General features: G+C 47.6%; 1 protein-coding gene across 1 annotated transcript in view; it reads right to left on the bottom strand.

Annotated features, from left to right (window-relative positions):
* Positions 1 to 11,748, bottom strand: part of gng8 (guanine nucleotide binding protein (G protein), gamma 8) — a gene marked incomplete at both ends in the record, with an annotated part of 33,666 nt that extends 21,918 nt beyond the window's left edge. The window contains one exon of the mRNA XM_084320617.1: positions 11,668 to 11,748. Within this exon, the coding sequence (XP_084176743.1) occupies positions 11,668 to 11,748 (81 nt within the window). The remainder of the gene's footprint in view (positions 1 to 11,667) is intronic.
* Positions 11,749 to 16,751: the final 5,003 nt, after the last annotated feature.

Consider the following 16,751-nt stretch of genomic DNA (forward strand, 5'->3'; position numbering starts at 1 on the left):
TGCTGGCTCCTCTTCCCTCCTCATCCTCCTTGAGCTCACAGCAGCTTTCGACACCGTCGATCATGACATCCTCCTTCACCGGCTTCAATCCACCATCAGACTTTCAGACTCTGTCCTTGATTGGTTCAGATCTTACCTCACCGGAAGAACGGAGTATGTCTCCTTGGGAGAGGCAAGGTCTGACACCCATCATGTCACCTGTGGTGTCCCACAAGGATCAGTCCTCGGCCCCACCCTATTCACCCTCTACATGCTCCCCCTTGGCTCTGTCATCAGCCGGCATGGAATATCATTCCCCTGCTACGCTGATGACACCCAACTCTACCTAAAAAGAAACCCTACCCCATCCACAGTTCTGCCATCTTCCACTCTGACCACCTGCCTTGAGGAGACCAAGGCGTGGATGAAGCACAACTTCTTACAGTTAAACAGTTCTAAAACTGAAGCCATTATTATTGGCACCGCACACCAGGTTCGCTCATCGACCATCACCACCATCACCGGCCAAAACATCACCCTGTCACCAACAATCACCAACCTAGGGGTAAAAATGGACCCTCACCTGACCTTTGAAGCGCACATAAATCAATTATACAAAAACTCTTTCTACCACCTTAGGAACATCGCCAAACTTCGCCCCTCACTCACTCTGTCAGATGCCGAAAAGCTCATCCACGCCTTTGTTTCCTCCAGGCTGGATTACTGCAATGCACTCCTCATCGGGATCCCTAGCAAGAACATCCAAATGCTACAATGTATCCAAAACAGCGCTGCTAGGATCCTGATGAGAGTGCGGAAATACCACCACATCACTCCCATCCTCAAGTTCCTTCACTGGCTCCCTGTCTCACTCAGGTTTGAGTTCAAAGTCTCCCTGCTCACCCACCAATGCCTCTACGGAAACGCCCCCCCCCCCCCCCCTATACCTCAAAGAACTCATCACCCCTCACTCCTCCTCTCGACATCTCCGCTCTGGCCAGGCAAACCTCCTCCAGCGCCCAAGGACCAATCTCTGCACTATGGGAGATCGGGCTTTTTGCTGTGGAATGCTCTCCCTGACTACCTGAGAGCACCACAGACTGTGGATGCTTTCAAGAAAGGCCTCAAAACTCACCTTTTTAGTAGAGCCTTCTGTTGACTTTTTATCACATTTTTAGCTCCACACATTTTATGCTCTTTTACCAATTTCTTTTATCAGTTTTATTTATTCTATGTTTCTCTATGTTATTCTATGTTTAGTCTTGCCTATTTTTATATTCTTTCTTTCCTTTATTCTCGCTAGTTTTTAAGTTATTTTAACTGTAGCGCTTTGAGATTTGCCCCGCAACTGTAAAGCGCATTACAAATAGAATCTATTATTATTATTATTATTATTATTATTATTATTATTATTATTATTATTATTATTATTATTATTATTATTATTATTATTATTATTATTATTATTATTATTATTATTATTATTATTATTTAATTATTATTATTATTATTATTATTATTATTATTATTATTATTATTATTATTATTATTATTATTATTATTATTATTATTATAGACAGGAACAGAGTACAGGATATCAGGAACATAGAACAGGTACCGAAGACAATGAACGTGCACGGCAGACAGGGCAGACAAGACTTAAATACACAAGGTAATTGACACCTGAGGACTGATTGACAATGAGACACACCTGGGAGGGGGAAACAGACTGACAGACTAAAGTGACACAAATACAAGACAGACTAAACCCACTGGGAACATAATACACAAGACAAGAACTAACCTAAACCAGACAGGACAACAAGACCAGACAAGGAAACACAAAAGAACACAGGCAGACTTGACAATATGACAATACATAAATGTATAAGGAGTCCAGGATGTAATGAGGGGAATTGTCCAGCAGGTGGAGGAAGAGGGAACTGTCCATGAGTGAATGGAGGATGAGGAGGACAGAGTGGAGGAAGATGAGGGGGGAATTGTCCATGAGAAGGCAGAGGGAAGTGAGCAGAGTCAGGTGGGATGTGACACCAATATGCAAAACAAGACACTTTGCCAGTAATCATATAACTAAGGTTATAGGATAACCTTCGTTACATGATCTAGAGTCGACTGTGGCATGCCATTGGCCAACTATTTCAGTGGGAATTTTTCCCCTATAGCGGAATGATAATAGGTAGACCTCTCTCTGGCGCTGGCACAGCTCTAATGTAGTGTAATGTAGTGTGGAGAGAGTTATGCAAGACTATACAGTAACAACACTAGACGTGCCTAGTACAACTGGACCCAGCTCTTGAAAATATATATATTTTTAAAAAGGAGCCAGAAATCAGAGAAGTAAGAATCAAACCTGTGATGTCATCAGGTAAGTGCTGCTTCATTGACAATAAACTAGAGATTGATTTTGCGGACTTGCAGAATGTTTGATTTTTCATATCCAAATGAGCTGTATTCGATATCGTGTTCAAAGTTCTGAAACAGAAAACCTACCTGTTACGAAGGATCAGATTAAACCGGATATATATATTTATTACTTGAGATATATTGTATAGTATTTGTATATCGTCTGATATCCCTTGTATATTCTTTGTACATATACACGGAATATCCCTTTACCTAGTACAGACCATAATATTTCGTTCTCCTATTGGACAGCGATCCCCTAGGCGCCACGGCCATACCCCCAATGTCTAGTTCAAAGTCACCGCCAAAGACATGCCTGGACATGACCGGCTCTGCGCAAGAATACGAGACAGAAATGAGGCTGGTACTAGATTGTTCACCTAACGTATAAATACGGCGCAGGTGAATACAGCAGTTATGTTAACCAATAAGTTGAAGCCTCACACCACGATACAACGTGCTGTGAAGTGGGCCCGTTTTGCCCCAAAATAGAGCCTTGAGACCGCGTGCGAATTGATAGCTGAAGTGTCAGAGTTTAACGCTGTATCGTCGAGTTCGACCTATTCTATTATTAAGTAATAGTCTATTATGTATAGTGTATCGTGCGGCTACCGTTCTACAGTGACCAGCATTACCAACGCTTCCTCGTACCGAGCTAGTGTGCTTATCCAGGCTGGGCGGCTTAACCTGGTGCCGTCATCCGAGGAGCCCTAGACGAGAACCGTGTGGATATGTACACTGGATAACCTACACCGGCGACTACAGAGCCCTTTTCGGCTGGATTATATTTGCTTTGGTCCTGTAGCTGATGGAGCGGAGAATCTACACCCACAATTGTGTGGGATTTACCCTGTGAGGAGCAACGTCGAGCCCGCCTCTAGGACGCCTGAGGCTGGCTAGCTTTCCTCCATGCGGCACTGCATACCGGAGAATAGCTGTTGTTCGTCTGCGGATCAAGAGATTATTGCACTGTCTCCTGTACCTGGAGTCTCCTTATTCCTCGTTGACCCAGACTTTCGCTACCGACAAATCCTCTCCCCTGCTGGCCTACAACCGGAGGGACCCTATTAGTATCTCCAGCTGCCCTACTAGTGTACCATATATATAATTCTTATGATACAGGTGGTATTAATTATCTCCTGCGTAATATGCTCATGGACTTACGCTCTTGACCTATTCATGCACATTCTTCGCCTTACAAGCGCAACTCTCAATCTTGATAAGTAAAGTAATGTAAGATAATCTTCGTGCTGCTAATAAATATTCTTCTAAACAAGTATTTGTTGTGAAGCCGTGTTATTGTGGATGTGTTCATCTCATATACCTGTGTACTGTATGGCCAGTAGTAATGTACATAAGTCAGTAGTGGTTTAATGATACCATACTTATTCAATACAGTCAGGGAATTGTACCCCTCAGTTACAATTGGTCCTTCGAGCCGGAGGGTAATTAGCGTAATATTAATATAATATTAATATTAACATGGCCAATGATGAACACTCCACAAACGGTTCTCCTAAGCTAGATCGCCCGGAGCGCAGACGGCAGCCACCTCGTTACCTAGAGGACTACGCTGCCAGTCTACTACCTAGCTTTATACAGACGTTAAACGCGGAAAAAGCGGATAGTAAAAGTATGTCAAACCCTACCGAACAGGCGACCCTGCCAGTAGAGACCCTAGTGGGTTCTAACGTAACTGACCAAGCTCACAGGGGGGACCAGGAGGGACCTGACATGACTTTACCCCCCGCCAACGTCGACGAGGCAGTCCCCGGAGAGCTCCAGGATAAAGAAAGCCCTCCAGGGACGGAGCCCGACCCACCACCAGAAGAGACGCGCACCCAGGAGATGGACCTCCTCGGAGCGCGACAGGAGAACGGATCTCCAACGAGCACTACCAGAAGCCGATCACCTCCATCAGTGTCTTCCCCCAGCGAGGCGGACAAGATGCTGGCGCAGGCCTTTATCGCCACCCTGGCAGCCTCCACTGAACGCGATCGACTCCAAGCACAGACGCTTAGCGAGCGCAAACATTCTTCCCTGGAACAAGAGCGCCTCCGCGCGCAACACCAAAGCGAGCGCGAACACTCTACCATGGAAAGAGACCGCCTGCAGGCTCAACAAGTAAGTGAGCGCGAACAATCTGCAGACCAAAGAGAACGCTTCCACGCGCAACTCCAAGCGCAAGCCCTTAGTGAACGCGAACACTCTGCGATCGAGCGAGAGCGCTTCCAGGCGCAGCAAAGGAGTGACGACGACCGCATACGCCTAGAGACTAGACGCCTCCAGACGGAAGAGAATATGGAAAGAGACCGCGCCGAAGCCCAGCGCGCCGCCGCCGATGCACAGAGCGGAGCCGCCAATGCACAGCGCGACGCAGCCCAAGCCCAGCGCGAAGCAGAGCGCGACCTCGCTCACATCAAGCGCGAAGCCGAGCGCGACCGATTACAAGCGCAGATAATGGAGCAACTGATTGCCAGGGCAACCCCCCCTCCCTCCGCACGGAGCTCCAGGGCCTCGTCAAGACAAGGGTCTAGGGCACCCTCCCCTACCCGATCAAGCGACCCTGAGCCCGGCCAACCGAAAGAGCCTATACACCTCTCCGAACCCCCTCCCCGACCGGTCCATGCGAGACCCAGCAACAGGGAAGAACCGGCCTACGCCGCTGAGAGACTAAATAGACGATTACAGGATCTAGACGACCTGGCAGAGGAAGAAGAAGAGGGAGAGGAGGAAAGTCAAGCCCAACAGCAGCATCGTACTCCACAGGACCAGGAGGTCCAGTACAGCCCAGACTTTACCCCCGCGGCTCTGCGCTACAGACCCCCGACTCAATTCACGGGTGAGCTTGACGCACGACCAGCCCCGAGGAACAGCACCTGGGTACACGGGCCTTGGTACCCGACAGGTACCAGCCCACCACGACACGTAAGAGGAGACTCGCCTAGGAGGCCTCTCCCCCAACGCTCACCAATGTGCCAGCCATCCATGGCATCGTACCTTGGCACACCGACGTTCCCGGACTTCACACACGAGAACAGAGCACAGTACACAGAGCTACGAATGTGCTTGGAGACAATGATGTCCGATGTACCAGATGAACCGTGCAAGTATGCTATCCTACTCAAGCACCTGAAGGTGCCCAGAGCGCACAATATAGCGCTGGCATATTCCAACTCTACTGACCCATACACCGCGGCTCTAGTAGCCCTCGACCAACGTTATGGACGCATATGGGACTACGTAATACAAGAGATAAGGAATATTGACCGTCTACCCCCAGCCACAGACAATCGCTCACTAGATGACCTCTCTATCAAGGTACAATCCCTGGTAGGGATGCTGGGGGCACAAAAGGAAAAGGGTATGCACGAACTGTACGCGAACTCTAATGTTGAGAGAATATTAGAGAAGCTTCCGCCCGCCCGACAAGAGCGCTTCAGGCGGCAAAGGGACCACCGTGATCCTAACAGTCCCGAGCCATCCCTCCTAGACCTAGCCGACTTCCTGGCGAGAGAAGTCAGCAGCCTACGATTGGATACGTTCGTGCGGAGCGCGCCAAGCTCCAGAGAGGGACCTAGGAGATCAAACGATGGCCGCAGGCTGGTGACCGTCATGCACCAAGCCGAATCAGTACCGCGCAACAAGAACCACAGTACCCCCTCGATGAAAGAGAAGTGGAAGATTGTATGCCCGTACTGCGAAAAGGAACACTGGCTGTCACACTGTGACACGTTCAAGAAGATGACCGCCGACGAGGTGAGTCAATGGATAAAGTCCAACCGCCGCTGTTACCGATGTGCGCGCAGTCACATGACAGCCGAGTGCCGCTTAAAGAAGAGGTGTAGTCGGTGTGACGGAGCCCACTTGGACGTTTTACATGACAGTAACAGAAGAAAGCCTGCACCCTCAAGCAGCACCAAGGCAAGTGTTATGTACATTGACCCCGCCAGCAGCGGGGGCACCCGGGTGCTCTTGAAGGTGGTCCGCGTAACACTGAGTTACGAGGACAAGGTCATGGACACCTACGCCGTCCTTGACGACGGGTCAGAGAAGACCCTTCTCCTCGCGTCCGCTGCGGCCCAGCTGGGGCTGCGGGGGAGCGAAGAAACGATGACGATTCGGACTATAAGAAGAGACCTGAAGACGATCAAGGGTGAGAACGTCTCCTTCACTATCGCAGCAAGCGGGCAGCCAGAGAGACGGTATAGGATCACTAACGCTTTCACCAGCCAAGACATAGGCCTGTCGCAGTACACCTACCCCATCGCCAAGCTGATGGACAAATACGTGCACCTGCGTCAACTACCTATACCGCTCATAGACGGTGCCACCCCGACCCTGCTGATAGGATCCGACCATGCACACCTCATCGTCCCGATGGACCGGGTCCACACTGGGCCCAGAGGCTGTCCAGCAGCAGTCGAGACCCGCTTAGGATGGACACTACAAGGCCCCCTCTCCAGGTCTCCCAACCGAACAGCAGCCACTCGCTGCCTCCACTCCAGAGTGACAGAAGAAGACACCACCCTCCTACAGCACGTCGAGAGGCTATGGACACTAGAGACAATGCCCTTTAAGAACTAAAAGAAACACATTCGTTCCAAGGAAGACATTTATGCTATAGCCCTCCTCGAGCAGGGGACAAAGAGAGTCCAAGTCAACGGAGTGATGAGATACGCAACTCCACTCCTGAGGCGAGAGGGTATGCCTACCTTCCACGCCCCAAAAGAAGCGACGGAGCGGTATCTATCGAACACAGAGCGGCGCCTAGCCAGAGACCCCGCTCAAGCTACTATGTACCGCGCTGAGATTGACAAGCTAATCACAGCGGGACACATAAAGAGAATTGACATTAAAGAGGCCGATCAGACGACCGAATCATGGTACGTGCCGCACCACAAAGTCCACCACAACGGCAAGGATCGTATTGTGTTTAACTGCAGCTACCAGATCGGATCACAAAATCTGAATAAAGAGCTCTTGCCCGGCCCAACACTCTGCCCCTCGCTACTGGGCGTGTTGCTACGTTTCCGCCAGAACAAGGTGGCCATCAGCGGCGACATCAAAGGGATGTTCCTGCAGGTGCGACTAGTGGAAGAGGACAAGCCCCTGCTGCGGTTCTTATGGCGAGAGAGGATCGGGGATGAGCAACCATCCATCTATCAATGGGAAGTCCTCCCTTTCGGAACCACATGCAGCCCATGCTGTGCTACGTTTGCACTGCAAAAACACGTCGCAGAAGACCCAGCAGCTGATGAAGAGGTCCGACAAAGTGTAGAAAATAGTTTCTACGTGGACAACTGTCTGCAAAGCGTCTCGACGCCAGAAGAAGCCGAGGCCCTCCTACTCAAGCTCCGCGCCTCCCTGATCAAAGGCGGCTTTGATCTCCGGCAGTGGGCCAGCAGCGACCCTCAAGTATTGCGCAGCCTCTCCCCAGAGGACAAGGCAGCAAGCAGCGAGACCTGGATGGCGACCATCCCAGGAGAAGCCCAAGAAATGACATTAGGACTAGTCTGGCGCTTCAAAACAGACTCGCTACATTATAAACACACACCCCTGACCAAGGAGCAGGGAAGGTCGACTTCACTACCGACCACAAGACGGAGTGTATACAGAACACTCGCCAGACAATATGACCCGTTGGGATGTATTCTACCTTACACCACCAGGGCAAAGATGATTGTGCGAGCGCTATGGGACAAGGACCAGGGCTGGGACGATCCCATACCCGAACACCTTGCCTCCACATGGAGAGAGTGGGAGACAGAACTCAGCTCGCTCCCAGGTGTCAACATACGCCGCAGCTACTTCCCACCCACAGTGAGGCCGGAGACGTGTCAGATGGACCTGCACGTCTTCAGCGATGCCTCCGAAGTAGCCTACGGTTCGGTGGCCTACTTGCGGGCCCGAGAGGAGGGAGGAGAAATACATACTGCCTTCATCCTGGCTCGCTCAAGAATAGCCCCCCGCAAGCAACAATCTATCCCGCGTCTAGAGCTCTGCGCAGCCCTAGCAGGAGCGCAACTCGCCACGTTAATCCAACGTGAACTCACCATCCCGGTGCAAAGAACAATCCTGTGGTCAGACTCCATGACCGTACTCACATGGATCCAATCCGATTCGTGTAGATACAAGGTCTTCGTGGGAGTCAGAATCACAGAGATCCAAGAGTTAACAGAAGCAGCATGCTGGAGGTATGTGGACACAAAACAGAACCCAGCTGACGTCATCACACGGGGAATGTCCCTGGATGACCTCACCCGTCACAATCTCTATAGTGACGGTCCCGAGTTCCTCAAGCTCCCGGAAGAAGAGTTGCCTACACCCACCCCACGGGAGGCGAGTGAAGAGGAGGCAGAGAAGAAGAAATCTATGTTCTGTGGGTTGACACACACACTCGTCCCCACAGATCCCAACATAGACGACTGCCCCACCCTTGAGAGTGCGCAGTTAAAGACATTCCTGTGGCACCACCCAGAGGTTCCGTCCACTACTGACATTACTGCAGCTAACTACGAAGAAGCAGAACTCCTTCTGCTACAGCGAGCCCAGAGAGACTCGTTCCCCGACGAGCTAGACTGTCTGCAGGGATCAAAGCCAGTCCCGTCAGACAGCAGACTGCTCCACTTGGCCCCTGAGAGCGACGCCCATAATCTCATCAGAGTGGGTGGTCGTCTGAGGAGAGCCCCAGACTTAACGGATGACGTCAAGTACCCGATAGTCTTAAACAGCCGACACAAGGTCACAGAGCTCATCATAAAGAAATACGACGAGGACGTGCACCACGCCGGGGCAGAGAGAGTCTTCGCGGAGATAAGACGTCGCTATTGGATACTGCACGGAAGAGAAGCAGTACGACGCTTCCAGCGGACTTGTCTAGACTGTCGCAAGTGGCGAGCACAGCCCAGTATACCCCGGATGGCTGACCTACCCCCCTGTCGCCTCCGACTCGGCGACAAGCCCTTTCACTCCACCGGTATGGACTGTTTCGGCCCGCTGTATGTAAAGAAAGGAAGAGGGACGGAGAAGCGGTGGGGTATTGTATTCAAATGCATGACCACCCGAGCGATACACATAGAACTCCTTCCAACCATGAGTACGGACTCATTCCTTATGGCCTTCCGGAGATTCACATCGCGGAAAGGAAAACCGTCTATATTATTGTCTGATCACGGGACAAACTTCAAAGGCGGAGAAAGAGAGCTGAGAGAGAGCTTCCAAGCTATGGGCCCAGAACTTAAGACCCACCTTGCTCCATCTCAGATTGATTTCCAGTTTAACCCCCCGAATGCACCTCACTTCGGTGGAACTTGGGAACGAGAAGTACGTTCAATAAAGACAGCCCTGTACGCCGTGCTTGGGGCCCAGACCGTGGCGGAAGAAGTCCTCACGACAGTCCTCACGGAGATCGAGGGAGTATTGAACTCAAAGCCCCTCGGTTACGTCTCAAGTGATGTAGCAGATGTCGACCCAGTCACCCCCAACACTCTCTTGATGGGGCGGCTGGACCCCGCGCTCCCAGACAGTGTACAGACCTGAAGAAGAGAACGGCCGAAGAATGTGGAGGTACAGTCAAGTATTGGCTGACAAGTTTTGGAACAGTTTCCTCCTCCACTATCTACCGTCTCTACAGACCCGTCAGAAATGGGTGAAAGAAAGAGACAATTTGACGGAAGGTACAGTCGTCATGATTATCGACCAGTCACTACCCCGAGCTATGTGGCCGGCCGGCCGCGTAAGCAAAGTGATCACTGGTGCCGACGGAAAGGTCAGAGCGGCAGAAGTGCTCGTCCAAGGGCGGACATACACCCGACCCGTGGCGAGGCTGATAGAGTTGCCAAGGCTCCCCGACTCTCTTGATGACGACCATGACCCCCTGACTTTGTGAACTATTATGTATAGTGTATCGTGCGGCTACCGTTCTACAGTGACCAGCATTACCAACGCTTCCTCGTACCGAGCTAGTGTGCTTATCCAGGCTGGGCGGCTTAACCTGGTGCCGTCATCCGAGGAGCCCTAGACGAGAACCGTGTTTATATGTACACTGGATAACCTACACCGGCGACTACAGAGCCCTTTTCGGCTGGATTATATTTGCTTTGGTCCTGTAGCTGATGGAGCGGAGAATCGTCTACACCCACAATTGTGTGGGATTTACCCTGTGAGGAGCAACGTTGAGCCCGCCTCTAGGACGCCTGAGGCTGGCTAGCTTTCCTCCATGCGGCACTGCATACCGGAGAATAGCTGTTGTTCGTCTGCGGATCAAGAGATTATTGCTGTACCTCCTGTACCTGGAGTCTCCTTATTCCTCGTTGACCCAGACTTTCGCTACCGACAAATCCTCTCCCCTGCTGGCCTATAACCGGAGGGACCCTATTAGTATCTCCAGCTGCCCTACTAGTGTACCATATATATAATTCTTATGATACAGGTGGTATTAATTATCTCCTGCGTAATATGCTCATGGACTTACGCTCTTGACCTATTCATGCACATTCTTCGCCTTACAAGCGCAACTCTCAATCTTGATAAGTAAAGTAATGTAAGATAATCTTCGTGTTGCTAAAAAATATTCTTCTAAACAAGTATTTGTTGTGAAGCCGTGTTATTGTGGATGTGTTCATCTCATATACCTGTGTACTGTATGGCCAGTAGTAATGTACATAAGTCAGTAGTGGTTTAATGATACCATACTTATTCAATACAGTCAGGGAATTGTACCCCTCAGTTACACTACACATATACTCAGATTATTGGGTGCTCTCTGTGTTTCATCCTATCCCCTTCCCCATTCACTATAGAGCAGCTTCAGTACTTTATACCTGATGACATCACAGGTTTCAGCAGTGTTTAGTTGCCATAGCGTTTCACTTTGTTTGAACCCATAGGTGTTAAAGTATTTTCTTGTTAAAATAAGTGGTCTACATGTTAAAATAGTACCTCTACATTCCAACAGTCATCACTGGTATGTGTGTTTGGTCAGTAACAGTCCCTTCTGCTCTGTAGTAAACAGAAAATACATCTTCTGGTATCCCGTTCCCAGTATCCAATCAGGAGAGAGAACTCCACACTGCAAAAATGGTCTGACAAATATGAGCAGTAAGAAAAGGAGGGTTCTCTCCCCTGATTGGATAACATATAGGATATTTCATTAAGGGCATTTACACTGTAATAAAAACATGAAACAACTGTAAACGCTCTACAGATTTATACATTCAACGTCATTATAAATATAAATGTAACAATGCTATGGTGACTCACCATCATCCTCTCTATATTAACCTCTAGCTTCAGCTGCTCTACCGTCTTCCGAGCGTCCGCCATGGCCATGTTGTTAGACATCCTGAATCAGACTCCTGCAACCAATCATGGAACATTTAGTCAGTTAGGAAACAGGATAGTAAATGTATGTTTCCATATTTTCTTTATTTTTACATTAATGGAACACGCCAACATTATGGGAAATGCGCTTACCGTCTTCTCCAGAGTCAGACCAGAAGATAGATAGATCTATCTATCTATCTATCCAATTTCCTCTCTGTGTGTTCAGTAGAAAGCTTTCCAGCTGCAAGCCTAGCTTAGCACAAATTAATGGAAGCAAATACGGACCACTAGCCTATCTTAAAACTGTTTTTGGCTGACAGCTAGTCTATCCACTTCCATTGATTTGTGCTAGCTAGGCTACATTTCCCAAAATGTTGGCGTGTTCCTTTACGTTCACTTTTGAGGAGAGAAGAGTAGTTAACCATTCTGTTCTGTTCTATTAGGCCAGTATGGGAGCAGCCATCTTGCCTCTTGGTCCACTGCAGTGTTGCACTGTTGCAGTGTTGAGAACCAAGCCGGGAAGTTGTACCGAAGAACAACATAGTTGTTACAAGTCAAGGGTTATCACTCTGGATGCTGTGAGTAATTGTGACACAAGCGATTCTGACATGTGAGCAAATTCCTGAAGACAGTGTAGTGAAGAAGGCACGGCAGCGCCTCTACTTCCTTAGGCGCCTAAGGAAGTTCAAAGTGAGTCAGAAGATCCTTAAGAACTTCTACTCATGCACAATAGAGAGCATCCTGACTGGTAACATCACCTCCTGGTTTGGGAATAGCGGACTACTACAGTACGACCGCAGCAGACTACAGAGAGTGGCCCGTTCAGCCGAAACGCACAATTGGAGGTGGGCTTCCCACTCTCCAGGACGTTTACAACAAGCGTTGCAGGGCCAAGGCTAAGAGAATAACCAAAGACTCTAGTCACCCAAACAACTGCCTCTTTGAACTGCTGCGGTCAGGCAAGCGCTACCGGAGTCTCATGGCCAGTACAGAGAGACTCAGAAGGAGCTTCTATCCCCAGGCCATCAGGATGCTCAATGACTCCATGTAACAACCCATCATCTAAACTCATTGCACACACTCACTTTTAAACAAACACTCACCTTAACAGATTTGCACTACATTCATACCTCATTTGCAATTGCACCTGACCTCAAAGTTTTGTACCTCATTTTCTGCATTGTACCTCAGTTTACAAATTTTTACTCACTGTACTTAGCCTGCACCTAGGTTGTACTTTAGATTGTATATTGTATTGTATATTGTATATATGTATATTCCTCTTTACTTACTTTTTACTTACTTTCTTACTTACTTTTATTTTACTGTATGAAGCACACTCTCAGGGGCTCATACAGAACTAAGCATTTTACTGTAAAGTATGTGTATTTTATTGTGATAATTAATAAACAAACTTGAAACTTGATATACACAGCTAGAATGCTATACACAACTAGAATGTTATATGGACAGTAAACAGGAAAGGTTTCCTCTTCCCATGGGCGTCTTCCGCTCTGATTGGCAGCTTACATGATTGGCCACAGCAGTATGGGGGTGGGGTTGTGTTATGTCAAAATCTGAATCTGGTTCAACTTTCATGCCACACGACATTTCGCTTTGTTTAGGCAATCCATGCGGTAACCACTGCCAGAGCCAAAAGCCAATACGGTACCCCCATTCAAATGAATGGGAAAACACTTTCTTTGTCGGATCTGATCTGACTGCAGCCTTAGACTCAGAGAGGAAGTGAAGAGGGTATGAGAATAAGTAGGATATGGTTTTTACTTATTCACATATTCCTATTTTTACTTTCTATTGTGAATTCATCATCATTGTTCTTCTTGTTTTGCCCAGCAAGCCACCTGATCTGCTTCAGCTATTGCTTGTGTGTTACATGAGTAGGTCCAGCAAGAGTATCCTCTTTGGGACTTCACTTCGATAGCTTTGAAGCAAAGTGCTAAAGATATAACGATGGACATGAATATTATGAGTTAGTCAAAACTGAAGCCTGCTGAACCTGTCTGTGTTTGCTGAATGAACTGAATATATATACAGTATATTGTTACAATGGGGTAGGTGTGTTGGACCCAAGTGCAGGACAGAACAGGTAGACGAGAGGCAGGTGTTGATTCTCAAACAAAAGAATGCTTATTTGTTTTCGTGAGATATCAAAAAGGGCATACACGCCAATAACGTGGCACAATGAAAATGGGAGACTACTCTCGTCTCCAAAACAGGGAAAATAAAGTAGAGACAACACTGTCTCCAAAAATGCGTTAACGCGCAAACACGTTAACAGAACTATACTTAAAAATTCGGGGAAAGCGAGGGGGAGAAAACCCTGTCTCCAAAACCTGGTACAAAACAAAACACGTCGGGCGACGGTGCTACATAAGCACATTACAGGGTATCCAAATGAGAATATAAGACAAGGTAATATATCAGCGGCAACTAACTTATCCTCCAAGACGGGTGCGATAAGCGTTTCTTCACGAAAGTGTACTCACGGCAATGTTCAGTGAACGACTGACAATCTGAGTAGTAAACCAGGGGAACATATGAAGCAAGTCAACTATACACACCAGGTATCAATTAGGGCAATCAGGGCAGGAAGACAGGTAATTACCATTGGGCAACGCCAGGGCTTTTGCTCCCAGGTGAGAGCAAAACCCCAAACGTTACAGTATATTTAGGTAGGTTTACATGTTTACAGATCAAACTATAAGTTTGTATGTGTTTTATATGGGAACATATATATATATATATTGGTGATCCTCTTGGGAGGAATCAGTATGGACTGTGGGGGTGAGCTTGGGAGAGCGTCTGTCAGTGTATGTGTATTTTGTTTTGTTGTGTTTTGTTATGTATTGTATTGTATTGTATTGTATTGTATGTTTTGTATTGTATTGTATGTTTTGTATCCTCGAAAACGAGATAGCATATCTCAAGGGGTTTATCCTTCAAATAAATGTCAAATATAGGTTGAATATATACCCTTGGGTGTGTGTGGATTATATAAAATTGTTTTACACCACTCATTCTATAATAAAAATCTATATGCTTAGCTGGCTGCCTGGTAAGTATACTTATGTTCAGGAGCCTTTGAAGCTGTGCACTGATTCATATAACTAATTACCCTGGAGTATACTCTTTGGAGGAGGAAAGCACCACCCCACATATAGCTGCATTAGCCATGTTACATTCAAACATCCCTAGACAGTAAACATCATGACGAGAGTCTGTTTCAATTAGCTTGTTATTCCTGCTCCCCGGGTCTCAGCTGCAAGTCACCCAGGAAAGGTCTCACAGGGGAGGAGAGGAGAGAGGAGGCTCCCCCCTGGGTGTCCCCTGCTATTCTACAAAGTAAACAGACCTAGGTCAAATAGGATTTCCAAGTCATTCTTATTAGCATGTGTGTTATTATTATTGATAATAATGAATAATAACAATATAATTACGTTTATATAGCATTTATCAAAAATAGAGTTTACAAAGTGCCTCACATAAAAAGGAAATAATAAATACATGCAGTGCATGCAGCACTGGTCTTCTGCCAACACCCTCCATGCATTAAGGACTTAGTAACAAACATATAATAATCTTCTCTATTTTATGATGTCTCATAACTGAAGTGTGAATGTACCAAACCATCACAAATCATCACAAACGATCACAAATCATCTCACATCATCACATCATCAACTGAAAGCAGTCAACCTCTCCTGTCCCACTGTGTAACTTTGAAAGTACACAGTAACCATCTTCAGAGAACGAGGTTGGAAAACACTGTTCATCTGAAAACTTGATAAGGACTTAAATGGTTATTTGTCTCAATATCCAATGCATATTAATTCATGACTTACAGTGAGATGACTGAGCAGTTTATAGTACTCTCTGGAGTGGAGCGGTGGTTGTGCAGGATCCTATCTCCACGATGCTTCGAGTCATAAATGAGGCAACTGGGAGAGGACACACACTGAAATGGGGGAGGGGTGGCACCTCAGATAATTAGTGCTGTAAAAAAAAGTATAATAATGATAATAATAAGGGGCGGCTCGGTGGTGTAGTGAGCAAGGCACTCGCCACCAATGCAGGAGACGCTGGGTTCGAGCCCAGCTCTCCACATTGCTATCAGCTTGGCTGGTCGTTCATACTAATACAATTGGCAGTATTAGGGGGTGGGAAGCTGATGGGTGGGGATCGGACGCTGTGGACAGCGACTCCTACAGGTCGGTTGGTGCGCCTGCGCAGCAGAATCAGGAAGCGACGGGGGTGGCGTGTCCCTCCCACGCAGACCCCCGCCGCTGAGAGATCGCGCTGTGCAGGTGAAAAGATGCGACGGCTGCTTCCTCGAGTACCGGAGGGGACACGTGATGTAAGGCTTCGTCCACATTGCAGCCGGCTTGTAGGAGGCATGGCCTAACAGCGTTCGAGACAGGGGAGGGTAGAATTGGACGATACGAAATTGGAATGGGAGAAAAAATAGAAAATGGGAGAAAAAGTAGATAATTTTTTTTTAAATGATAATAATACATATATTTTTTTTTTATCCTTTATTTATCCAGGAATGTCCCATTGAGTTACAAGATCTCTTCTTCCAGGGAGTCCTGTCTCAACCAGTTTGTATTGTCTTCAGACGTCCAGTGTATTCCACTGAAATGGGAACAAGGAAACACCTGAAAATGCAATGGAACAGCCCTCAAACTCGCAAATCCTGGGTTAGTCTCTCTACTCTAACTTTTCCGAATTGCAGTTATCTGACATAATTTCAACATATCTGCATACACTAAAAAATGTAAACAACATTGGGTCTCATGTTGTCACCAACATTGCCAAAAGATTTCTCTTAGGGCAACCATCTTGGAACCAGGGTCGTAGCCAGGGTTTAGAAATTAGGGAGTGTTTTGTTCAGTGGTTCAATTATGAGTTGAGTCCTTGCTCATGAACACCAGTACTTTATTTTACTACCACAGCACAAGTTACATGTTATCTCCAGATGGTCGTTCTTACTTCCTGGATGT

Source organism: Notolepis coatsorum, assembly GCF_963971535.1.
Source record: "Notolepis coatsorum genome assembly, chromosome: 8".
Taxonomy (NCBI): domain Eukaryota; kingdom Metazoa; phylum Chordata; class Actinopteri; order Aulopiformes; family Paralepididae; genus Notolepis; species Notolepis coatsorum.